Source organism: Dipteris shenzhenensis, chromosome 4, assembly GCF_047967505.1.
Source record: "Dipteris shenzhenensis isolate YYH24624 ecotype China chromosome 4, Dip_SZ_1.0, whole genome shotgun sequence".
Lineage (NCBI taxonomy): Eukaryota > Viridiplantae > Streptophyta > Polypodiopsida > Gleicheniales > Dipteridaceae > Dipteris > Dipteris shenzhenensis.
This window is the reverse complement of record NC_141599.1, coordinates 29986049-30012924: the sequence shown is the minus strand read 5'-3', so window position 1 is coordinate 30012924 and position 26876 is coordinate 29986049. Positions and strand designations below refer to the sequence as shown.

General features: G+C 42.4%; 2 protein-coding genes across 4 annotated transcripts in view; both read right to left on the bottom strand.

Annotated features, from left to right (window-relative positions):
- Positions 1-7667, bottom strand: part of LOC147902704 (protein TIC 56, chloroplastic-like) — a 52593-nt gene extending 44926 nt beyond the window's left edge. For all 3 annotated transcript variants that reach the window (XM_087374248.1, XM_087374246.1, XM_087374247.1), the window contains exon 1: positions 7073-7667. In XM_087374248.1, coding sequence (XP_087230374.1) covers positions 7073-7640 — 568 coding nt within the window. In that variant the 5' untranslated portion in view covers positions 7641-7667. The remainder of the gene's footprint in view (positions 1-7072) is intronic.
- Positions 7668-24107: 16440 nt separating this feature from the next.
- LOC147902703 (methionine aminopeptidase 2B-like) overlaps positions 24108-26876 on the bottom strand; it is a 35233-nt gene continuing 32464 nt past the window's right edge. The window contains exon 12 of the mRNA XM_087373706.1: positions 24108-24644. Coding sequence (XP_087229832.1) covers positions 24534-24644 — 111 coding nt within the window. The 3' untranslated portion in view covers positions 24108-24533. The remainder of the gene's footprint in view (positions 24645-26876) is intronic.

Here is a 26876-nt window from a genome sequence, read left to right as displayed (position 1 = left end):
AATCTGCTGCAGCAGTAGCCGTACCTAGGTGACGAAATTCTGGTAGAGGTGTGAAGAGGTCTTCTGGCGCACTCTAGCATAGGCTGTGGCTGAGCTTGGGATCTCGCCAGGCTATAAAGGAGACGGTGCAGCTAATCTAGGAAGCTATGCTTTCTAGAAAAGCCCACCCTCCCAAACTTGGAGGGTTGATGCTTTTTTTAGCATGCACACCCTCCTAACCTTGGAGGGTCGATGCTTTTCTCGCCCCACCCTCCCAACTTGGAGGGTGGTGCTTTTTTCGCACATCAGCCTCCCCGAGCAACCTGGCCGCACCCTGCTCCAGCCTACGGCGCACCCCCCCTGCCTGGCCGAATCACGCTCCAGCCCTAGGCGCACCCTCAGCCTCACCTACTTGCGTCACCTATCCTTTGCGCAGCCCTGACCAAAACACGGGATCCCCTAGGGTTCCTGTCTACCCAACAGCCCCTCTCACGCCTCTCCTCCAATCCTCTCCACTCTCTCCTAGCTACACCTCACACCCTCTCTTACCTAAACCTTCAGCAATCTCGAATTCATCCTCACTCTCTTCTTCCTACCTTTTCCCTAAAGTCTGACCACTTCCCATAACTAATGAACCAAACGAGAACTTGCAGCACAAATTTCGAAATTAGGGCATACCTGGAGGAACAAATCGTCCAGAATTCTTGGAACAGAAGTTCCTACCTCAGGAGTTGGCTCTGATACCAACTGACACGTCCCAGCAATCCTGAAACCTCTGATCTGCAAGCAAACGCAAGAACACACACAACGTGAGAAAACTGAGCAGGCTACTCACCACCCAACCATGACATCTACGGGATGTGATCCCGAATCAGGAGATGTCCCCTCCGAGCCATGAGCTGAGCTACTGGCACGAACTCCCAACCAGATCCTAATCAGCTTGGTGTCCCATACCACCAGGTGGCGCTGTGAAGCCTCGGATCTGCTACTGGGCCTTGGGCTACGCTATGATGCAGGCGCGCGTCCGCGACTCAATCCAAGATCAGACCTAGCACCTGGGAACGAAACTTGCTCCCATCGGCTCTCCTGAGAACTGAACCCCTGGGCCCCTTTTATAGACTCGGGCCCCAAGCGCCAAAAATAGTGAATACCTCTAACTAGTTCGTACCCTTGCCACTCAACCCGAGAATCAAGCCTGCCTAGCTCTAAGCCTCCCCAGGCTACCTGAGCTAGTCTTGTGTACCCAGTACACGTCAGATACCAATCCGTGCACATGACAAATTGGGTGGTTTGCATCCCCATAAACCCCACCAACTTGATTCGTCACTTTCACCAGTAGCACCCGGAATGATGGTCCATATCCCATCATTTCCAATATTTGATCGTGGCAAATAAACAATGGAAGTCCATTGCTATGCTTTCCCCTGGTGCCTGAAGCACAAGAAGAGGCATCAGTAGGCCAGGTGCCTTCCATCTATCATACTTGACTTTTTGACAAGTGAGACATTCTGTAACAACTACTGTATATCGTTACGCATAGCTTGCAAATAAAAATGCCTCTCTAAAGCTTGGGTAGTAGCTGCAATTCCTCTCTGCCTAGCATACGGAGATGCATGGCATTCCTGCAAAATCTTTTGCCTCATATCTTGGGTGATCCATAGACAATCACCCTTCATTAAATAGCCATCTTTCATGGAAAACAGACTTGTCGACTGCCCGTCCTGCATTTGTTGCATTGTCTCTCCAAAGTCTGGGTCACTGACATATTGCTCCCTCATCTCTTCGAGATCCCTATTGTAGGCAATGGTCACATTATTGACCTGGGCTCTTCAAGACGAGGCATCTACCACTCTATTCTGGGCTCCCGCTGTGGACAATCTGAAAATGATACATTGACAGCATATTTTCCCATTTATGTGCTTCTCTGAGAGCTTGGTTTATGTCAAGAAGTATCTCAGACTTTGGTGGTCAATCTTTACAGTAAAATCTGCACCCAAGAGATAGTGCTTTCCTATATTAATGGCATGAATCATAGCTAGCAATTCTTTCTCATAGATTCCCAGGTACCTCTCTGCATCTCCGGCTTTCATAAGCCACTACATGGCCATTCTAATGAAGTGCAGCCTCAACACGTTCTCTGCAAGCATCACAATCCACATCAAAAGGCTTGTACAAATCACGGACTACCAAAATTGGTTCTGTAGTCAGCTTGCTTGTTATCCTTTGTGGCTCATGCCATCTAAAGGCTGCATTTTTGTTGGTTCAGTCATGAAGTGGAGCAACTATGTCGGTAAAATGCCTGATAAACCTTCACAAGTATGAGCAAAGACTCAAAAAGCAGTGTACTCCATGAACACTTTTCAGGTCGGGCCATTCCTGAATGGCTTGAATCTTAACAGGATCCATCTGAATTCCATTGTTGGAAATGACATGTCCCAGGGAATGGATCTAAGAATTCCCTCCTCTTGCTATTGGCATAGAGCTGATAATTATGCAGCTCTTGAAAGACAGTTCCCTGTGCTCTTCTTCCGACTTTGAAAAGACTATGATGTCATCAAGAAGGTACTCCTGAAGTGCCTTTAAGGACGGAAGATTCGATCCATCATTCGGTTAAAGGAAGAAGGGGCATTTGTCAACCCAAATGGCATTACCAAATACTCATATAGACCAAAAGTAGTGCGGAATGTTGTCTTGTGCACATCATGTGGTTGTAAGCAGACTTGGTCAAAGCCACTTTTTAAATCTATCTTGCTGAAAATTGAAGCTCCACAGAGCTGCTCCAATACATCATCTGTGCGTTGATGGTCATTTTGTTTAATGTGCAGTACTCCGTGCACATGCCACATACAGAAGGAACCATCCTTCTTCACTAAAAGTACAGGGGAGCAGAAAGAAAAGGAGCTGGGCAGAATTAACCCTGTGGCCAACAAGTCTTGAACCTAAGCCATAATCTCGTCTTTGAGTGGCACTAACTTTGTAAGGCGTCTATTGGGGGGTTCACTGCTAGGCATAAGCTCTATCTAATGATCCTCTAGTCTCTCAAGGGGTAGCTCCCTTGGTAAGGCATCTGAAGAGCAAACTTTAAAACTTACAAAAAACTGAGAATTTTCTTTATCAGCATCATTCATTTCAGGATGCACTTCCAAATCTTTTTCTTTATGAAAACCATGTATGCTGAAACTGCAATTTCATTGCTTTACTAGCAGAAAAATCAGATACAACGGGAATAGTCTCCCCTCTATTCCGTTGCCTTTTACCCCTATGTACAAAATCTAAAACTCTTTCACGGAGAGAGAAATTCATTGCCTGGCAATGAAACCAAGGCATTCCCAGAAATACATCATGATGCTTGAGATAGGAAATGAACAGGTCTTCCTAATCCACATAACTCTGTACATGCACATGAAGTTTCCCAATCAAGGGAGTAGCAAGCACAGGATCCTCATGAAACATTTGATCGGCATCCAAGGCCCTACCCAAGTCTTCAATCTTGATACCCAGTCTGAGAGCTAAGTCCTCTAATATAAAGTTATCTATTGCCCATGGATCAAACAAGGTGAGTGCATGCTGATCTCTGATCTTTCCCCAAATAAGGCATATCTCTCTCACTTCCTGGTCACTAACTTGTCCCAAAACATCCAAGACTTCTCGCCACTGGCCTCAGCGATCCTTGTGGTTTCTCCTACTCCCTTGAGAACAAAGGCCTCTAAGGGCACCAGGCAGCCACATGCCCCTCATTTCCACATCGGAAACACTCCCCTCTTTGCGAAAAACAGCAATCTACCTAGGGGTAAACTGGTACTTGCCCTTATAGGCTCTTGGCATGTAGTGCCCCTCGGCTTCTGAGGAAGAAGTCATTTTTTCTCTGCCTTAGGGAACTCTTTCTTTTCAGACCCAGGTTCCTTTCTTTCAGTAGTCACTGCTTGCAAAGATGGCACAGTGGCAAGGTCTTGCATGTGCATGAGACTCTGGCTACAGAAGCTGAGTACATTATGTCATGTATATATATATACCTTTGTAAGACTAGAATAAGTCCAATCATACAAATTTAGAAATTTTGTTGTTCTAAAGATCAAAAATCTACAAAGGAAAAAAAAAAAAAAAACGAGAGAGAGAAAATGAAAGAGAAGAAAAAAGAGGTAAACAAAAACTTTTATGAAAAGCAAAAGGAAGACATACTAAGCAAGCAAAGCAACACTTATGTCGTCATCAGTGCCCAAGCATAAGCAGCTATACTGGGTTTCTAAAGACCCGCGGAGTCTCTTGGGCAAACCCAGTGCTTACTAAAATACGTCAAATAAACAATAGAGAATGAAAACAAGAAATAAAGAAGAAACGAAGCAGGTGACTTAAGCAAAAATAAACAAGCAAGTCAAGAAACAAAAACTTCCAAAAAACTCTCTCTCTCTCTCTCTCTCTCTCTCTCTCTCTCTCTCTCTCTCATTTAAAACATAAAAAGTTAAATGGCACTTTACACTTATGTCTCGTTTCTGCAAAGAGGCAAAAATAAATTTCTAACTTAGAAAGCACAAGTATACTCAAACAAACTCTCTTTAGAAACTAAAAGAAAAACGGGCTATTCAGCTCCCCGCTTTTTGTTTTCAGCTTATGTTCAATCATTCTAAACAAGCCTAAGGCCGAAACACCATAGAAAAAAGACTTCATATCTAAGAATGTGCGAACTTTTTTCATTATTTTCCTTGGATTATACCTCTTGTGTAATAGTAAAGTGATCAAATTACTACATTGAGTGATAAAAGCCTCCTTAGTTGTACAAAGGTGGGAAAATCTATGGAATTGGGAAGAAATGACTCCATATTTTGCCAAATCAGAAATGTTTGAGTCAATGTGAGGCATTTTTATAATGTGTAAACCACTATATTCAGGTTGTTCACGTTTATCGTATATATCAACCTCTAATCCTATGGTAGATTGAGAAAGTCTAAGATCTAAGAAAATACAAGAATCCCCTCTTGAAGTGCAGTTCAGTTCACAAGAGTCACGAGGATAGATTCCTTCTCCAAAAGCTCATGTATGCCCTTTATACGCTCGATGTCAACCACATCCTGTATCTTTGGCATTAGGCCAGCCCTGTACTTCCTAAGTTGGTTTTCTTTGAGATCTTTTTAAAAGGAGCAAACAGCAAATAGGTATCCCAAAACTTCTCGTTGTAGACCTCTACTGTGTTCCCTGCATCCCTGTGCAAGCTCTCCCAACTAAGGAGGATGTAGTCTCGAAATTGCTTAGGAATAAACTGTTTATAGAAGGCTCTCTTGAAGCCCTTCCATTTCTTTGGAAGGGCTGCGCCATCTGTAGTTTGGGCACTCCACCATGCACTGGTTGTCCCTGTCAAATGCAAGCTGACAGTACGCAATTTGGAAGACTCAGAAAAGTTTTATGTAGCAAATGTGGGATCAGCTGAACCATCTGTAGTTTGGGCACTCCACCATGCACTGGCTGTCCCTGTCAAATGCAAGCTGACCGTACACAATTTGGAAGGCTCAGAAAAGTTTTATGTAGCAAATGTGGGATCAAACTACTTAATAAACTACATAGCCTTTTCTGTGTGACCATATTGGCCGTTAAAGGTGACAAAATTCACAGATTTACCACCTTCTTTGAACTCTTTAGGCGCTCGCTTGTTCTTAATCATCCCATTCTTTTGAGCCTTGGGCACAGGTGACCCAGATGAAGTAGATGAAGATGAAGAGGTAGAACTGGAAGAGGAGGAAGAATAACTTGGGGATTTGTGATGATGCTTAGTTCTCCCCTTCTTGGAATGAGACTTTTCTTCATGATCATCCCTTTTCCTCTTTTTCTTGCCCTCATGGCGGGGCTTCTTACTCTTCCTGGATGCATCATCTTAGGAAGTATAAGGGGTGAGATCTTTTCATGCATATCTCTTTCGTGCCTTCTTCAGAATGGGTCTTCTCGTGCTCTTTCTCACCACCAAGGTTCTCTCTCTCTCTCTCTCTCTCTCTCTCTCTCTCTCTCTCTCTCATAAAAACTGGAGCTCAATCTTAAGACTGTAAGCGTGATGTTTACACAAAATGCCACGCAGAGGGGGAAGGGGAGAGAGGGGGGGGAGGGAGAGGGAGACAGAGAGAGAGCATTTGACTAACTCTTGTAATCCATTCAATCGGAATAGAGATCCAACAAAATCAAGGAACTGCCAAAGGCAGATTGACAATTACAGCTGTAGATCTAGCTTCTACGTCCCCAAATGCCTACTCTGAATACAATGTTTTGCATTACAAGCGGGAAGAAAAAGCTGGAGTGCACCTACACCTAGGAAGCTTTCCTGAAGCATAATACTTCTTCCAACTTGCTTCACTACATGCAAAATGTAAACTACCTTTTCACTAAACGTGCATGTTGAGAAGAAACGTGATAAGCACATTGGCAATGAATGAGATACGGTTTGCTACATATTCTTAAAGAAGGATAACGTAACTAAACAATGGGGGAAGAGGAATGAAGAACCCGTTGTTGGGATAGGGCAGGGAAGAGGGGGTTGGTTTTGCGAGAGAGAGAGAGAGAGAGAGAGAGAGAGAGAGAGAGAGAGAACGTGAGGGAGAAGCTATAAGGGCTGTAAAAGAAAAGTTGTAGAGCTGCAAGGTGTCCCAAAGCAAGGTATATGCTTTGCAGCATTTCCAAAGTGCCCCTATAGCAGGTCTTTGTGCATTGTTTTACCCAAAGGAAATGTCATAAGAAGGAATGCATGAAAATTATCCTCAGAATATACTGCGTGCACCTTCGAAACAAGATCCCAAATAGTAGCTTTTAGACATAGCGCAGAGAGCGTAGAGCGTCGTTAACAAAACTAATACAATGCCTGGATACAGCGACCTGCAAATGGCTTGCAAAAGGAAGACACGTGAATTTAAACAAGTTTGAAGCTATGCGAATATATCTTATCGAAGTTCGAAGCGCCTTCTTGCATAGAAACCTACCGTCAAACGGTTGTATAACCTTGTTGGCTGTAAACACTCGAGCAATTATTCAAACACAAACCACATGATTGCGAACACGATTACGAAATAGTCCGTTGAATGTTTAACTTTTCAGTCTAGAAGGAATGTGAGTTACTTACAGTCCGCATAACGCTTGTCCAACCACTTAAAGCCCAGCACTTGTTGAATGTCCATCGGCTTTTCTGGTGGATAGGGCCGTTGCCTGTAGCCCCACAAGCCAAAATGGAACTGTTTGAAGAAATCCCAAAAAGTTCTCTGAGCCTGCGCCTTCGTCTTGATTGCCATACGAGGCATGGGAAGGCCATCGGGGCCGGTGACGTGAGGCAACGACTTCCAGAGTTCGGCATCTTCGGGCCTGTAAGGCCGGCTATTCCGCTTGATAGCCCGCTCGTTCTTTTCACGGTGCTTCTGTTGGCAACGACGGAGGAAGTCAAATGTGCTACTGTTGAGCAAATCGTTGGCGAATTTGCGGTCTTCTGCGAGAACGTCGGGGGGGAGCTCCTTGTGGGCGAGGTAGCGAGGACGGTGGACCTCGGCATCGACAGCGGGATGTTTGGTGTAGTCGGGGCGCTGCAATTCTTCGCGTTCGAATTGGTCGAATCGCTCCTGCCAAGTTCTTAGCTTGGCACCGGGCCTCAGAAACTCATCTGGAGGGGGTGCGCTCTTCTTACTGAAGAAGAACCCCATCTTCAACTCAATAAGATTGGGTCTCCTTATTATTTATACCATCCACAATATATATATATATATTACGACTTTCTTTAAGCCTCCCTTCACATGAGAGAGAATTAAGAGAGGGACCAACAACAGCCGAGGGGAACTATGTATAAGTAGCAGCAGCAGAGGTTGATGAGCGAGCAAAGGGGCTCTCTGAACTACCTAGGTAGGTACCAACAGCGAGGGGGCTCTGTGTAACTGTAACAGCAGCAATAGAAGGAACCTGGGCTGAGGAGCTAGCCAAATCAGAGGGAACCTAGAGGGGGCCATCAAAAGACTGTGAGGAAGGGCTAAGAGCAAAAGAGGGACTCTGAGTGGAAGGACCAGCTGTTGATGTTCTCCTCTACACGAAGTTAGGCAACTTGGTATGTTCATCTAAGATAAAACAGTGGCGTTTATGTCTTGCAATGTCTGCATTCAATCTTTGGTGTTCAAGATTGTCGGCACTAATGAAGAAGTCAAGACATCTTTTCTCCTGTCCCACCATGAAGCAAACAAAGCATCAATACATAAATCTTTATTATTAAACTGAAAATTATCTCTAGAGATCCATATGAACCAAAGGGCTTGAGCCCTTATTTGGAACCAAGGCTAATGCCTTACTTTGCACGCATCACCTAGTTAAATAGCTTTCCAATTTGCAAGTTCTCCACACTCAATCTGAATGAACTTCCATACTCTTCTAGCATGAGGGCAAGCAACAAATAAGTGAAAAGCATCCTCCATAGAGTCGAGGCACCTTAGACACATGCCATCTCCCTTACCAATTATGAGTCCTCTAGCATTAGTCCAAACTACTTTATGAAGAATAAGCCAAGTAAGGCAAGACATTTTCTCAAGCACAATTCTAACCCTTATTCTGTGGAACTTGGCATACCACATAGCTCTATCATCTTTCACGTTCCATCTGGCATTGAGGGTTTTAAAGAGATCATCCATGTCAATAGTAGGTGTTGGTATTGGCAGTAAGGAGGAGAACCCTACCCAACTAAATTCTTTATGTAAGCAAAGGACATAACCTCCTTTCCAACTAGTTTCTCCCTTCCATAAGTCCAATCTCCCCATGACCAATCCCTGTGATTTTGGTTAGTGAGGGAAAAATCTCTTCTGATTTCCTGCCATGCCTTCCATATAGTTTAACATTGTTAAGGGTCTCCAATTCTTAAGCTCATCTTTGGGGCCCTCTTTAGGGATTAGTTTGATAATGCCCCCATTGATGTGTAGGGGGAGAGCACCTTTCACCAAGCTTTCTTGCCATAGCAGTAAAAGATAAGGGCCAACTATTTCCCAAAGACTTATATAACTCAATAGCCCATCTTCCCCAGATGTCTTACCATCTACCATAGCCGACACATCTTCATTCAACTCTTCTAATGTAAAGGGTCTCTTCAAATAGGGTAGATCAAACCGTTTGACAGCCTTCTCCCTTATAATTTGACATAACTGTCTAGCTCTCTCGATGTCCTCATTTGGGGTGACTATACTAGACAGTAAATTCTAAAAATGTTGCTAAATAAAATCAACATTCTCTTCTGTAGTTACAGAGTAGGAGCCATTTACTCTTTTAAGAAGGGGGGTCTCCTCCTGCAATCTCTTTCTTTTGATTATTCTAAAAGTTTCCTTAGTGGGTCTATCTATCTTCCCTGCCCACCAGTCTTCCTGAAGTACATTTTGAAATCATTTCATCTAATCTATTCTTGCTTCCTGAGGTGCTTTTTAGCACTAATCAATTCTATTTGGGCATCCACATCTCCATTTGTTCTAAAATACTGATATTACTCTGAATTCTTTCCATTCTCTAAGCCCTAATCTTAGCTCTTTTTGTTCTAGCTATTTTTAAGATGATTTGAGTATCATGCACAGCTAATGCCCAAGCTTCTGAGGCTGAAGTGTGCTTAGAGAAAGCATTATGCCAAGCCTTACCAATTAGAGTTTGAACACTCTTCAATAAGAAGAGTTTAGGGTTAGCTTTAAACCAAGAAGAGCTTCCCTCACCAGAACCAAAATCACATCCAAGTGAGACAAGTATATGGTCTGATAAACTTAAAGAAGAGAAAGTTTCTCTTTTTAAGGATAGGCGACTGTTCAGTAAACCCTGAGAGACATAGAACCTATCCAATCTAGCCTCCCTTCTATTCTCACAAATTTGACTGCTGCACCAAGTGAAATCCCTAGCTGATCCCACATCCACTAACTGCGAGTGCTCCTTGCACTCTTCCCAAGATAGTAACTCAGTGCCTCTAATGCATATTCCCTTTCCAAGCCATCTATCCGCCTTGCATTCCACCATATTGAAATCCCCCATTGTAATACAGTTACCATCTGCACATTGTAAAGATTCTTATAATCCTTTCCTTTCCAAAGCTGAGTTAGGGGCATAGAGAGAAATGACTAAGAAATTAATTTCCTTCATGCAACACTTCAGCATTATCCATCTATTGTGGTCATCTACAATGACTTGTGAGATACCATCCTTGTAATGATATAAAATTCCAATGGCTGTACCCCCTTTACCCTCCTCATGTGAAGTGTAATACCAAGCTCTTCTTTTATCTGCAGTTTTTGGTCTATTTTCTAGAGTATCCCTACAAGCCTTGATCTCTTGTAATGCTAGGAAGAGAGGAGATAAGGAGTCAGCTCTCAACCAGAAAGCTAGCTCCTTAGTCCTACCAGGGTCCATCAACCCTCTAACATTTAGAGTCAAGAAGGTAAAAACTTTATCTGACATTCTTTATTTGCCCCTTTTTAGCCCTGGGGTTGGAATTGTTCATTTGGACTGTAGCAGCTTTGGATTGCCTCCTTTTGTGTTGGACTAAAGTGAAGGCCTTACCTTGACTAGTGTCCTCTTGATTTGCTGAGATTATTGGAGTACCCTTCCCTTGATATTCCTCTGTTTCATCCTCTTTTCCATAGCATCCTCTTTGTTAACATCCTCTTCAAACTCTTAAGACCACCCAGCTTCAATCACCATATTGTCCTCTTGACTGATTTTGTTGCTATTCTCTAAGCTCTCTTCTGTATCTCTGAGAGGTTTAAAAGGGTTTTTATTTTGCTGCTTCTAGCAGACTATGATCCTTGTCTCTTTCTATCATGTCTCTTTCCATCACCCTCTCTTTTCCATTTTGCCCAATTTTGATCATCCCCCCCTTTCATCCATTGTCCCCCCTCTCTTTTCCATTGCGCCCATTTTCCATCAACACCCCCTTTTGTCTGTTCCCCCCCTCTCTTTCCATCCCTCTCCCCTCTACTCTATTCTACCCAGTTTTGGTCTAATCCCCCCCCTCTCTTTTCGTCGCTCTGCCTTTTCCATCCGCTCCCCCACTCTTTTCTATTCGCCTCATTTTTTACCAACCCCCTTTCCATCCATCCTCCCCCCCCCTTCCATACCCTTTATATTCCCCTCTGTCCCCCTTTCTCTTTCCTCCCCCCACCTCTTTCATATATCTTTCTCCTCTCCGGTCCCCCTCTCTCATTTCCACTCCCATTCCCTCATGTGCCCCAATTCCTCAATCTGTCTATTTTTGTAGATTCCCCCCCATCTCTTTCATATCTCTTTCTCCTCTCCACTCCCCCTCTCTCAATTCCCACTCCCCATTCCCTCATGTGCCCCACATTCTATTTTTCATTGATTTTTGTATACTCCCATCAATTTTCCATAAATTTTTGCTTGTGCTCTCCCTTTGTTCTTTTGTCGCCCTTTTTTCATTACAGCTAAGCCCCCACTCAAGTTGCCTCTTCCTCACCCTCAGCATGTCTGTAAGTAATGCCCTTGCCCTTAGCTAACCCTCACTACCCCCTATGCACTGCCACCAAGCTTGACCCCAAACTTGTTCGCTAAACCCACTACTACTCCTCCCCCTGTCATGGTAGTGTTGCATCCTGCCACTGCCTGAACTACACTAGCAAAAAAATTGCACCATCGATAAAAATTTGCCTGAGTTTGACATCCAAAGCATGAGTCTTTCCTCTGCATCAAAGTGATCTTCCGATTGTAAGTATCTAGTATAGCATGAACCCACACACACACACACACACACACACACACACACACACACACTTCTGATGTCTTATACATGCACACTCTTGATGCCCACAAAAATTGCCCCTCCTAAACTCCCACTCTAACACACACACACACATCCACTTTTTCCAATTCACTAAGTCTTACAAACCCCAACCCCCCCTCCCCTTCTCATATTTCTTCACCTACCAAACTAGTTTTGTGATGTTTAAGTGTTAACCTAAACCCCCAGTCCCCTTTTATAAATTTATTAAATGACTCTAATTAAGAGAGATATATATGTATAGTAACCTTTTTTATTTTAAAGCCCCTTTTGCCCCCTTGACTTTCTACCCCCTTTCTTCCTCCAATTAATCCCCCCTAACTAATCCCTCTTTAATGTTTCATTTTATAAACCCCCCCTCTTCCTCTCATTTTTCTTTACTTACTAACCTTTTTTTTGCATAAATGTTACCCTAAACCCCTAGTCCCCATTTATAATTTTATTATTTGACTCTAATTAAGATATAGGTATGTATATTAAACTTTTTTATTTACATTTCAAACCCCCTATTTTTTATTTTAAATATTTTTTATTATCCAAATGATTGAATTAATTGTATGGTTCATTTATTGATGGGATTATTAAATCTAAACACACACACTTAATTATATTAGATGTTTATTCTTCTATTTTTTGCTAACATTTAAGGATTTTGCCCTAATTTTCATTTATTTATTCCTTATTAAATTGTCTCAAATCTTTTCTTCTTATTTCCTTCTTTCTTCTTTATTTCCTTTAAATTATAATTAATGATTTTTTTTGAAAACTCTAATCTATGTATTTAATTGCCTTTTTTAATTTGTAAACACTTAATTGCTTGTGGACTACAAGTGGATGTAATGTTTTTTCCTTCTCTTTAGATGGGGATAACAAAGAGATTTTCCAACTTCTACCAAAATTGCTAATCATGGGTGCAGAATACCCCCCAAGGTTTTATTCACTATGGGTGCGGACTACCCCCCCATTGTACAATAATTTCAATTCTTTCATTTTTTAAGGGTGTGGAATAACCTCCCTTGTATCTTTTTTAAAGAAAAGAATCTAACTATCTCTTGTATGGATGTCCCCCTTGTTAATTGTATTCGAATGCCCCATCTTTTGTAATCATTTAAGAATCTTGATAGGTGTCTTGTTTAGTTGTATAAGCGATAACAAGCTGGGGTTTATAGGCATTACCTGTCTTCCCTTACAAAACTCTGATGTTCTAACACATTGTTTTGTATGGATGGTGGTAGGTAAGCGGACCTTGACCTGATGGATTCGACACATTTGTACTATTTCTTTGCTTAAATTTGCAACCTTAATATAAAGAAAAATTCTATTGCCAATCCTGTTACTCAGGTCTAAATTATGTCAATTTTGGTTGTCTTAAACATTTCAATCCATTTATTATATGCAACTTTTTATTATCCAAATGATTCAATTGATTGTATGGTTCATTTATTGATGGGATTACTAAATCTAAACACATGCACTAATCTCCCAACTAGCCTTTGGTGGGCTAGTACCATACAATTAATTCATAATCATATGATAATTTTAAGCTTGGCTAAATCTTTTTCTTTGCAAGTATTTTGAGTCCCTTTCCTTTGTGTACTAATTTGTTTTGTGCAGTAACATTGTTACCAAAAACTAGATTATGCATATACTCATGGCATTGTGCTCTTAAAACACTTTTACACTTATAATACAAATCCATTTTTCTAGCAATTACTATTTGGTGGGGAGTAAATTCCACATGGTGGGCTTACTCCTTACCATGTGGTCTTACCTCTGGGTTGGGGGTGGGCCACACACACACACACACACATAGAAACTTCCCATGTCTTATACATGCACATTCTTGAAGCTCACAATAATTGCCCCCTCCTGAACTCCCACACACACACATACACACATCCATTTTTTCCAATTTATTGAGTCTTACAAACCCCAACCCCCCCTCCCCTTCTTATATTTCTTTACCTCTACTAAACTCATTTTGTAATGTTTAAGTGTTAATCTAAACCCCCTAGTCCCCTTTTACAAATCTAATAAATAACTCTAATTAAGATATATATATATATATGTATAGTAACCTTTTTTATTTTAAAGCCCCTTTTCTTATTTTGTATTTTTCATTTTGCCCCCTTGATTTTCTAACCCCTTTCTTCCCCCAATTAATCCCCCCTAACTTATCCCTCTTTAATGTTTCATTTAAAAAACCCCCCCTCTTCCTCTCATTTTTCTTGACCTACTAACCTTTTTTTTGCGTTAAGTGTTACCCTAAACCCCCTAGTCCCCATTTATAATTTTATTATTTGAATCTAATTAAGATATAGGTATGTATATTAAACTTTTCTATTCACATTTCAAACCCCCTCTTTTTTATTTTAAATCTTTTTTATTATCCAAATGATTGAATTAATTGTATGGTTCATTTATTGATGGGATTATTAAATCTAAACACACACACTTAACTATATTAAATGTTCATTCTTTTATTTTTGGCTAACATTTAAGGATTTTGCCCTAATTTTCATTTATTTATTCCTTATTAAATTGTCTCAAATGTTTCCTTCTTATTTGCTTCTTTCTTCTTTATTTCCTTTAAATTATAATTAATGTTTTTTTGAAAACTCTAATCTATGTACTTAATTGCCTTTTTTAATTCTTAAACACTTAATTGCTTGTGGACTACAAGTGGACATAATGTTTCTTCCGTCTCTTTAGATGGGGATAACAAAGAGATTTTCCACCTTCTACCGAAATTGCTAATCATAGGTGTGGAATACCCCCCAGGGTTCTATTCATTATGGGTGCAGACTACCCCCCATTGTACAATTATTTCAATTCTTTCATTTTTAAGGGTGTGGAATAAACCCCCTTGTATCTTTTTTAAAGAAAAGAACCTAACTATCTCTTGTATGGATGTGGGATCCCCCCTTGTTAATTGTATTCGGATGCCCCATCTTTTGTAATCATTTGAGAATCTTGATAGGTGTCTTGTTCAGTGGTATAAGCGATAACAAACTAGGGTTTACAGGCATCCTTACAAAACTATGATGTTCTAACACATTATTTTGCATGGATGGTGGCGGGTAAGTGGACTCTGACCTCGGAGCTTGGATTACCTAATGGACTTGACACATTTGTACTTGCACAGTTAGTCTTCGAGGTTATGCATGAGGGCTTTAAAGATGCTAGGAAACATTGGAAGGAGCCTATCCCAATGGTGGGCATCTCTATTGAGCTTGATGAAATTATTGATCTAGTTTAGGAATTAAAATTGTATTTTTTAAATTCCGAGGCGAGATGCGTGCTGTAGCAAATGTGGGAAACTCGCTAACATAGACATTTCACGATTGTTTTGTGCAAAAAGTGCAGAGACTTATCATGGTGGCTAATGAACAACATAAGAAAATGCTTTTGGAACATTATATATATAGTTATTTCTTTTTATTTATATTTAGATATGTGTTTATATGTATTTTAGGTGTCTTGATGGTGGCTGCCAATGAGTTAGGCAAAATTTATACATAAAAAGAGAATCTCAACATAAATAGCACAAACATGTAATGGGTCAAGATGACCCTGTTCATGCCTCTAATGAAGCACAGTTAGTCTTCGAGGTTCATGAGGGCCTCAAAGATACCAGGAAACATTGGAAGGAGCGTATCCACAATGGTGGGCATCTTTGTTGAGCTTGATGAAATTGTTAATCTGGTTAGGGACTTAAAATGTTGTATTATCTTTTTCATAGGCCAGATGCTTGTTGTAGAAAATGTGGGAAACTCACTGCTGATACAGACACTTTGCGGTTATTTTGTGCAAAAGTGCATTATGTGGCCAAGAGAATGTTATCGTGGTGGCTGATGAACAACATAAGAAAATGCTTTTGGAACATTATCCTCTTTAATACAGGCAACACATGGTTCATGTATTGCCTTGGTCTCCCACCAAGACTATCCATAATTGGTTGGGTGTGGATAGAGGTTGTGGGTTTTCCTCAGTGCTCAAAGCTATTTAAAAAAATTGCAACATCTTTCGATAAGGTGGTTTGCCAACCTAGGAAAAATGGAAGTTCTAATAGATTTTGCATACTGTGGGACACATATGTGCCTATGCTGGCATCCTCTTCCATTTTTGTGAATAATGGCGCAATATAAACTCAAATGGAGTCTTTTTGTAGGTGCTTGCTTTGAATGTAGAAAATTTGGGCACATGGCATCACAATGTCCTTTGGTTTTACACAAGATGCCTCCAAAAGCTATGCCTCCCTAGTGTGGAACAACAAGGATCCCCGTGGGACTTTAGAGTGCCTTCTACATCTCAAGCAAAAGCTAAGGACAAATTTTCAAATGAAGGTTGGCAAACGTCGAAGACAATTGTATTAGCCAGGAGGGCCCTACCACCTTGTACATGGACCGGTGCATCCTCTAATGTGCATACCCCTACTAAGGGCCTTTACACACCAAGCCCCTGACTGCCCAAGTTGCTATTTTTCCCTCCATGGTGGGCGGGGATCATTACACACTGCCATGAAGATGTGGCAAGGTATGGGAGGTTTAGGCATTATCTGCTATACCAAGATAGTAAAGCCGCAAGCATTCTATCCAGTGATCTTACTCATGAATGGTCTCTTTCTTGTTCAGTATGCCCTCTTAGTGCTTTGCTATATACCATAACTACTCATTTGATGCTTCAATACATGGATCTTTCAGCAGCTGCATGTGCTTTACATGGGTTATCGATACACGGAAGAAGGTCATTGCTTGCAAGCTTATGTTGATGATTCCTTCTTCACTCAAAATACTAAGAGGAATCTTTCATGCCTTATGGGTGCTTATCTTTATATCTTCAAAGATTCTTCAATTGCACATGAAAGATTGGAATCATATTTTACCTATGCAGTTGGTGCGTCATCATGGTTGCCCTCTAGGGTGGACAATGGTATGGGTGATCATAAGCTCAAAACAAAATAGGATTATTGGAAGTTGGCTACCTAGCCATTACATGTTCGTTTTCAAATCGTCCAATTAATCTTGGTTGCTTATATATAGTTTTATCTACCCTTGATGATGTTTGCTAAGCAAGATATCTCCAGTCATGCAAGGTGATCAAGCACCCTTCTTTGGTGCTTGTTTTAACAATCTTTTTTGGTTGATTGGGATTCATCCTATCTAGCAGGGGTATGATATTTTCTTTACTTGGGTACATTATTGGGCACTATGGACTATGGACTCTATGTAAGGATAGAAACCATAGAGTCTTTGGTGACCCACACCATGCCAAGTATCCCTTCCTCCAAACATTTTTGCGGCAATCGTCTTTTTCGATCTACATGCTAAAGACCATCCTGCTTATTTGTCATACAATGAGATCTTTTGATGTTGTAGCAACACGCCCCTCCTTGGGGATTGCTTTTTGTAATGTAAAACCAAATGGATTTCAGCCCCCTATAAAAAGTGCATGGGTGTGTGTGTTTTATAAAGAGAGAGAGAGAGAGAGAGAGAGAGAGAGAGAGTGGCAAAAGTAGAGCGAGTAGAATGAGTGTGTAAGTGTGAGCAAAAAATATTTTTTAAAATAAAAAGTGTGATCAAAGTGTGTGTGTGACTGAATGACAATTTTAATGTGAAAGATTGTGAGTGTGAGCAAAGAAGTAAAATGGGTAGGCTCAATGTGAGTGTGAATAGAGAGTGTGACTATGAATGTAAAAGAGTGGGCAAGTGCGCGTAGAAGTGGAATGGGTAGGCTGAGTGTGTGCATGTGAAAAATTAAAATGGGTGGGCTGAGTGTTGAGTGTGAGCGAAGAGTCTATGTGAGAGAGCGGAAAGGCAAAGGGATAATAGCAAAAAGGCCAATAAGAGCAAAACTAGAGAAGGCGAAAGCAAAAAGGATAGTAAGAGAAGGCTATAAGCAAAAAGGGCAACATGGGCATAGCACATGTGGTAGAGGCAATAGGGAGAAGTAGGTGACAAGGAGGATCATAAGCGTTCTTGTAGAGGTTAATCTTATTTGATTTAGGTTACATAATTGTTTAAATTATAATTAAATATAACAATAAATGCCAAAAAGATGTTTATTGCTTTTCATAGCTTTCTTTAGCATTTCTAGCTTACAAGGGACATTTGCTTGTTTCTAGTTCATTCTTGCGTGAAGCTTGCAATTCTCTTTTAATCTTGCAAGTCTCTTTGCTGCTACTAACTATTTGTGCAAAGCTTGCAATTCCCTTCTACCCTTTGCTGCTGCAGCTACTGCTACCATTGCAATTTGCACAAGGGGGAGATCTCACCTTCCAGTCACAATTGGATACCTTCTGTTCGCTACATGCAATTGCAAAAGTCCTTGTATGGTCAAGCAGTCTAACATCCCTCAGTTTTCATTTTTCATGTGTAAGTATAGAAGTTCTCTTTCTGGTACTTTATGTTGATGATCGTAACTACACCAATAGGTTCAATCAAAGTTTTGGTTGCTCAATCATTTGTATGCCAACATATATTTACCCCCCACTTAACAACAATGCAACAACGCTTAATTACATATAATGATTGTTAAGATGCTACACCTTTTCATGATCCAGCTACCAACCTCTCAAATGACAATTTGAAGGCATACTCTGTTATTACTCATTGCAAATGTTGTCTAAAACAAATATGATCGAAATTGTGAGACTTTGTAACCCTTCAACTAACACGTCTGCATTTCATACCAACACAATATTAAATACAAAATTTGTAATTGATCTTATGTGAGCACAAAAGTTGTTGCCTCTAAAAACATTAATCCATCTGCCACAAATTTCCTTGACAAAATTCCAAAAATTTGCACCTAGCCACATTTTATGCAAAATTTCCAGAATGTAGAACCATAAACTAATCCACATGCATTTGCATACTTACATCATGCAAAAGCAAGGTGAAAAGTAGTTTATTGCTTGAACAAATTTAAACACTCGTGGTACAAAAGAGAACAGAGCCAGGTAAATGATATACTTAACAGATCAGGCTTAAAGATTATCTAATAACAGAAAAGCATAGCATTACTCGGATACATGGTCAGCTGAAGAGTTCTCTACCATGTATCCGAGTACCTTTGTGACCACCACCATGGGGGTCCTCGACCATGGCATAGAGGGAGCAGGGCGTGTTGGGAGAGATCCCAACCAAGAGTAGCCCCTAGTCATTCGCTTCAGAGATTCACATGCTCGTCTAGCGACACTCCGACGCCGAGCCTCTCTACGAGAGCATCCTACCCTGTCCATGGACGAGGACTTGACACCACTAGAGATTGAAGAGCGACGAGTTCTTCTACAGCAACGGGATGTTGCCCGCAAGGAGGGGAAATGGGCCGTGGTCCGAGATGGTAGGTTGTTGACTGGCACCCGTCGGGCTCCCACCCGTACCCCCTAGGGGGACGGGGCCTATGAGACTCAGGTTTTCGAGACCCTAGACTGCACCATTTGGAACTGTAATGGCACCTTATGGTTAGACCCAGGAAACTTCTCGGAGTCTTATACAGGACGAGACATAGTCTTTTACATGGAGACACACCAGAGCCCAGAGCGTCCACTATTGATAGTCAGTGGCTACACATGGGAGTCAGCCTTCAGGGATGAGACGAAGGATATAGGAGGAGTCCGAGGATCAGGCGAGGTCGCAGTATTGTACAGGTCTTCCCTCGTTGGAGCCATCTCCATTGAGAGGAAGGATGCACACTCCCGATTCATGTGGATCCGAATCCGACGTACAGACACCCGTGACCTTTTCATAGCAATATGCTACTTCCCACCAGACACATCCCACTTCGTAAGAGTGGCACGAGAAGAGGGTGAAACATCTCCATATGCACCCTTACATCAGGATATCCCAGACCTTTCAGCCCACGGTGAAGTTCTCCTTGTTGGGGACTTCAATGCCAGGACGAGTACGCGACAGGCACCACTCCTAGACTCCCGAGACAACTGTATCATGCTTCCAGACATGGACCTAGACGGAGCAGGTATGACTAGGACCTCATGGGACCGACACGAGCCTGTTACACCATATGGGGAGCAGGTATGACTAGGACCTCATCAGATCGACACGGGCCTGTTACACCATATGGACACGCGCTCCTTGATTTAGGCAGGATGCATGATCTCATCATCTACAACGGGCTCGACCTATGGCCCTCCTCAGGTGGTTTTACTTGCTTCCCACACGGAGGGGCACTAGTGTAGTAGATTACATCATGGGATCCCCTACCTTCACTTCATGTATCACCAACTTCACCGTAGCACCACTCCCTCCAGGAGCTGATCACACATACCTATTCTTCACTATCGCCAACCCATGCTTAGCCACACCACACACACCACATAGGAAGCACAACACCTACCACGACATACACTTTGATCATAGCCTGTCATTGGCCTACTCTAGACGCCTAAACAGACTCCTAACCTACATCGATCACATACCACTCATAGAGGACCGTGCTGCCCTGATTAGTCGCACACTCCACGAGGCTGCCCTCCAAATCTTTTCCCACACCACACGGTCCACTAGACCACCACCTCTTGGTTCTGTACCCTGCAACAATTGGTATGATGCGGAGTGCAAGACTTATCGCCGACAGCTCCGACTTGAAACCAGATGTCACCTCCTGAACACACCAGACACGGTACGCAAGTACCGACGTCTCGTACGTCGGAAGAAGTAGGCTTTTCTTCGTCAAAATGAGGAGGAGCTACTGCACATCTTGTACAGTAGCAACTCTAAGGATTTTTGGCGGAGATTCCTTGAGCGTAGGTCCCCATCACCCCTCACCGACACGAGAGTCTGGCACACATATGCACACCATCTATATGATGTCCCACACCAGCCCACTGTAGACCTCATACACACACCTCGTCCCACCACTTGCATGTTGTTCACCAGAGGGGGAGTCAAGGACGCAACATTGAAACTGCACAATGGCCGAGCTAAGGATCACGAGGGGCTATGCACTGAGTTTATCGCATATGGGATCGACACGTTAGCCCCGCCGATCCTAGCAAAGCTATTCAATGACGATGTTTGCCTTGGCTTCCCCCGCACTTGGACATGCAACACCATCACCCCCATCCACAAGGTAGGGGATCCCATGGACCCGAGTAACTACAGGACTATCATGATTGGACATGTGATGTCCAAGATCTATGCAGCTGTATTGGATGCATCGGTCAGCCCCTGTTCGCAGAGATGAGAGGGCTCAGAGCAGAGGGTCAGGCCGATTTTAGGCGAGACCATGGGACTGTGGATCACATATACTCAGGAGTGTCATTGAGGAGGCCAGATCACGAAAGAAGAGGGTATACTGTTGCTTTGTGGATTTCCGCAAAGCCTTTGACACAGTACCTTGAGCTCGTCTTATCACACGCCTACAAACACTAGGATTTGATCAAGAGATCATCTGGGCAGTCATGGCACTATATGAGAGAGTCTCAGGCCGAGTTCGTACATGCGCACGTTGGACAGATGAGATCCTGAGTACCATAGGGATCAAACACGGTTGTCCCTTATCACCGACCCTGTTTAGCCTCTACATCGATGAGCTTGAGACTTTCGTGGGGACATTTGGAGGGACCGGTTGCTCACTTGCTGGGATCATCATCAAGATTCTTCTTTATGCAGATGACATGGCACTCTTGCCGTCCACACCTGAGGGGCTCCAACGACACCTGGATGCACTGCAGGCTTTTTGTTTACCCCATGATTTGGAGGTCAACCTTGGCAAGACCAAGGTCATGATCTTTAACACCTCTCGAGCAAACATGCAACGAAAATAGTTTACTTTTACTTTGGGTGGGTCACCAGTTGAGATCGTATCCTCATACACTTACTTGGGGGTCATCTTCTTTGGCCCCATCTTCACGATGAGATCAGCAATGCAAGCCAGACTGAGCAGGGGATACGCCTCACTAGCTCGGCTAGATAGACAATGCTTTCACTCCCACTTCCAGGACCCTCGGACCAAGGCTCTTCTCTTCAACTCCTTGGTTCGACCAGCCGGTATGTATGACAGTCCTTGTTGGGGGCCTGACATATTAGAGATAGAGTGGACACAGGTGGAGCGCTTGCAGATCCTCATGCTCTTACGGATGATCCGGGGGAAACTGTCTATACCACATCATATCATTCAAGCCGAGTTTGGTGCCTCTCCACTCCAGCTAGATACAGCCTTTTAGACCCTCACATATCTACACCGGGTTAGATCATATGGGGACTGCACATCATGGAGACAGAGGTTGCCATGGTTGGCTCTCGATTCCTCCATGAGGTTGACAGTAGAGGGAGATGAGTGATGCTGGTATGCACTGACTCACAAATGGTTAGTGAGACTAGGGTTCCACATCGATAAGATACCTCATTTTCAGTACAGTTTAGATGCCTCTCCAGTACTCCCACCCACCATCCCGATTGGGCCACATACCAACCAGGTCATTCGAGAGAATCTCATGCAACTACACACCTTTAGGACTTGGTTGGAGCCGAGGGAGCTTCCAATGAAGCTGAGTTTCTACAGAGATTACTGTCTTCGCACTTTGGAGGAGGGATTCATCACACCACCGGGGTACACTGAGCTTCATATGCCTCACTCACTACGGATCTCCATCGGACAGTTTCGAGTATCATCACGCCGCCTTCGCATAGAGAACGACAGAGCAGAGAGGATTCCTAGGGAGCATCGCTTATGCATATTGTGCGACTATCAGGAGATTGAGTCGGAGGAGCATTTTATTTTCAGGTGCCCAGTGTACTACAAGATCCGAGGTCGCTACCACTGCCTCTTCAGAGACGGCTCCGGACTCCTTTCCAGATTCCTCGCCTACCCAGATCAGAGATGCCTCGCAGCCTTCATTCACGAGGAAATCCAACATAGAGTACTTACTCAGGCGACGGGCCTTGGCCACATCATCAGACACCTCCCAGAGCAGGATCACATAGTTCTTCCCATCAAGTGACATTGATCATCCAATCTCTAGCCGCCGACGTGACAGACACCCCGACCCAACGATCGCACCACGACACACGAGACATCGAGGGGACACAAATCACTCTGAGGGACTTCCTGTCATTGTTTAGACCCAAGATACGTCCCACGGGAGTCACGGTGGCTCTGGTCTTGCGTCGAGCCTCGTCCAGGAGACTGAGATGCACAACACCCCTTGCCGGGCACCAACATCCCATCACCGACTATGCACCAACCAAGGGGACATGACATATGGAGGATTCTGCTCTGCTCCAGTCCTTTTCTTTTCATTGTTACATCCAAATGTATTTGATTATGTATGATTAGACTTAGGATTCAGCATGGGTGATGATGCTCGTTTCAGTAGCTCCACCCTTACTGTGATTTGTATCGGGTTTTCTTTCAGTCTCATAGACCCATCGGTCTTCCGAAGACACTAATAAAATTTCTTCTTTCTCTCTCTCCCATAACCATTCAGAATAGAAGAAATGGAGTTTTGTACAGTCAAAAAGGCACATGACATGAGACGCTGCCATGGACAATTAAATTATTTTGAAAGAGACAATTTTGCATTGACCAAAATGGACTCAACAATTTATGACTTCAAATTCAACTCTTGATCTAAGCATCGACCCCTGCAGAGTTCTCAAGCATAGCACTACTCTGATACATGGTCGGCTCAAGAGTCCTCCCTCCCATAACCATTCAGAATAGAAGAAATGGAGTAGTTATGTACAGTCACAGAGGCCCATGACATGAGACTGCTGCCATGGACAATTAACATATTTTAAAAGAGAGAATTTCGCATTGACCAAAATGGACTCCGGACAATTTATGACTTCAAATTCAACTCTTCATCATCCCCTGCAGAGTTCTCAAGCATAGCACTACTCTGATACATGGTCAGCTGAAGAGTCCCCGCTCCCATAACCATTCAGAATATAAGAAATGGAGTTATGTACAGTCACAGAGGCACGCGACATGAGACCACTGCCATGGACAATTGATTTATTTTAAAAGAGAGAATTTCACATTGACCAAAATGGACTTGACAATTTATGACTTCAAATTCAACTCTTGATCAAAGCATCGACCCCCACAGGGTCTGAGATGTATATCTTGATTTGCAAGAGTCACAGAAGTCACAGCATTAGTAAGTCATGTCAAATGGCAAACATCAACCTGTCAAAATGTGAATTGTGAACCTGAGACATTCATCTTCAGGCTTGTGCATACCACTCAAACCAATCCTATTCGTAATCTTGGGCAAATTTTGACTAACACAAGTCTCTTCTTTTAATTATTCTTTTTATGACAAAACTGGGCCTGAATGTAGATACTTGAATAAGATATTCATCTCCAGGCTTGTGCTCGTCCCCACCCAAACCCACTTCTCCCACAAAAGAAATAGAAGGGACACAAATTACAATAACATGCTTATCTAGACTCTGTTGTGTGACCTGTAAAAGGCCACTAAATACACTGCAGCATCACTCAAGAGCCCAGTCTTTATGAAACATTGGAGTCCAGAACAAATAAGGAACCATCAATCTCGATGTTACATTTACTTCGGTTAAAGTCCAGAATGCTAAGACTGCAAAGGCTTTCTGTTAAACACAGATCAAGTACCCAGTTTTACTCGTGAGACTGAGTCGTGAAAAATAGCTTGTGCATACTTGCTTCACCATAGTGGCAGATAATCCCCGAGATTGCATCTCACACAGCGGCCATGACAAGGTCATCATTCTACATTGAAGGTGTTGACTCAACAAGCCGAGCAGATTCTTCAATATTTCCCTTCTTAAAAATTGGATTTCGAATGTAATCAAAAGTCATCCCCACGTGATAAAACTTCCTTACAGGTTGGTCGAAGATAAATAGTGTGCTCAAACTGAGCAACATAGCTTCCCTTCACATCGCATAATGGAGGATATGGCTGCACAATCCATTAAGTATATGTTAATCTCTCTCTCTCTCTCTCTCTCTCTCTCTCTCTCTCTCTCTCTCTCTCGCCCATGCCATACACTACAAAAATATGAATATGTGAGGATTCATGCTTGCTATATACAAAGGCTACATCTGAAATATCTCTTCACTCTTTTGAACCACCCGCTGGGATCACAGGGGTCTTGCACTGCAGACGAGCACTCTAGCTGATATAAACCCATGAGTAAATAAACTTGTCATGCAGAACTCTCTCTCTTTCTCTCTCTCTCTCTCTCAAACAGACACACAAGTTTAAGGGGTACAAGAATTTGGGTATCTGAAGGTCTCACTCTGACTCAGCTTAAACAAAGACATATTGAACTCACCAAAGTGAAGGAAGCACGTAAAGAAAGCAAATGGGTTGTTTATAGGGATGGACTCGGTCCTAAACTGATGTCATTGAGGCCACTGCATGATAATACTAGAATTTAGTAAGCTTAATAATGCGGGGATGAGCTGCTTTATGAGCATCACCGAATCTCTGGTTATCCAGATGTAGTAAGTCATTTTTTGGGGGTGTGTACTTTGTCTCATAGGCCCATGAGGCCTTTTGCAGACGTACATCTCTCCCTCTCTCCCTCTCTCTCTCTCTCTCTCACACACACAAACACACACACACACACACACACACACTCTCTTTTTTTTTTGGTGAAAATTTTGATGCTTTATATTACTAGTTGGCTATCCCAAAAAGGGAGGTATGCCAAATTACGTCAACAGAAAATCTCACTATATGACAAGTATACACATGTTCTATATAATCAGTTTGCAGACAATCAAAGAGAGATTGCTGCAAAGAGCGCCTAAAAAAAGAGGAAGTGGAAAATGTAGGATCACTAACTAGATTGCTTGGCCAGCTGCTAAGTATATTGAAAGTAGCTAATGATAGGCCAGCTGATCTAACGGCTTAGAATGTGCCACATGGCTCTATAGAGTCCATAGTGCCCAGTAACGAACCCAAGTGAAAACAAATCACACTCCTGTAGGGGTGGATGAATCCCAAAAAGCCAGAAGAACTTCCCAAAGGTAGCATAGTTCTCCAACGCTGCCCAAGGAAGCTGAAGAAATCACAAGTATGGGGACAATGCCAAAGAAGATGAGGCACAGACTCCCGCGGAGCCAAACACCTATGGCAAACAGCTGGAGGAATAGTTCTACGTGCCAAAAGTTGCCCAGATGGAAGAACCCCCAATAGAACTCACCACAAAAAAACCTGTTGTCGGGGGGGATTTTTCAAATTCCAAATCTGTCTCAATCTTTTCCACCACCATTTGCAGGACGATTCATTTGCCAAAGCTGATTGGCTTTTTGAGAAACCCATGGCGGAGGCAGAAGTACTTTATATAAAGAAGAGACAGTAATATGTGACAGCCTCAAAGGACAGCAAGATGACCCTTGTGAAGAAAGAGTTCAATCCTAAAGACAGTCCTCAAGCTTTAATGGCGGAACAGGTTGAAAAAGCTTGAGCATACCAGTAATAGTTTGCCACATGAAATGGTAATGCATTCCAAGACCAAATTTTGCAGCAGCCAAAGGAAAAGAAAGGATGGTTCCATCGTCATGAATCACACACACACACTCACTCACTCACTCACTCAAATGCAGGATTCAAATCAACACTTCCTCCCTCATCACCAAGAAAAGGTTTTCCAGTTAAACCTGAGAATTTAAAAGCTTATTTAACCTATGCATTGAAACCTGGGTCTAGGGGCAAAATATTTTTTTGCTCGACAAACCAAATGCAAAAAAATCGATTTATGGCATGGGGCTTGAGGGATTACAACTTTGGTCCAACCGGTTGTCCTTCATGGCTATCCAGCATGGGAACCAATGCTAGGGATGCGTCAATTTTACGAGCAAAAACCTATGAGCAAGTTTATACGAGCGTGTTTTTCAAGAGATTTTAAAAATAGTATTTCTTTAGGAAACATGGTTTTTACACTTTTATTTTCATTAGAACTAGATCCCTTTATCATAAAAATATACAAACTAGTCACTCATTCATTTTTACATAACATAAATCTTCTTATTCATAGACATCCCTTTGTACCCTTGTTATTACCTTAAAAAGTATTGAAAAATAATTCATTTAAGAAATGTCCCTCATAATCACTCTTAACATAATAATATTATACATAAATAATTACTTATTAAACACATTTATATCATATGGCAATATCTT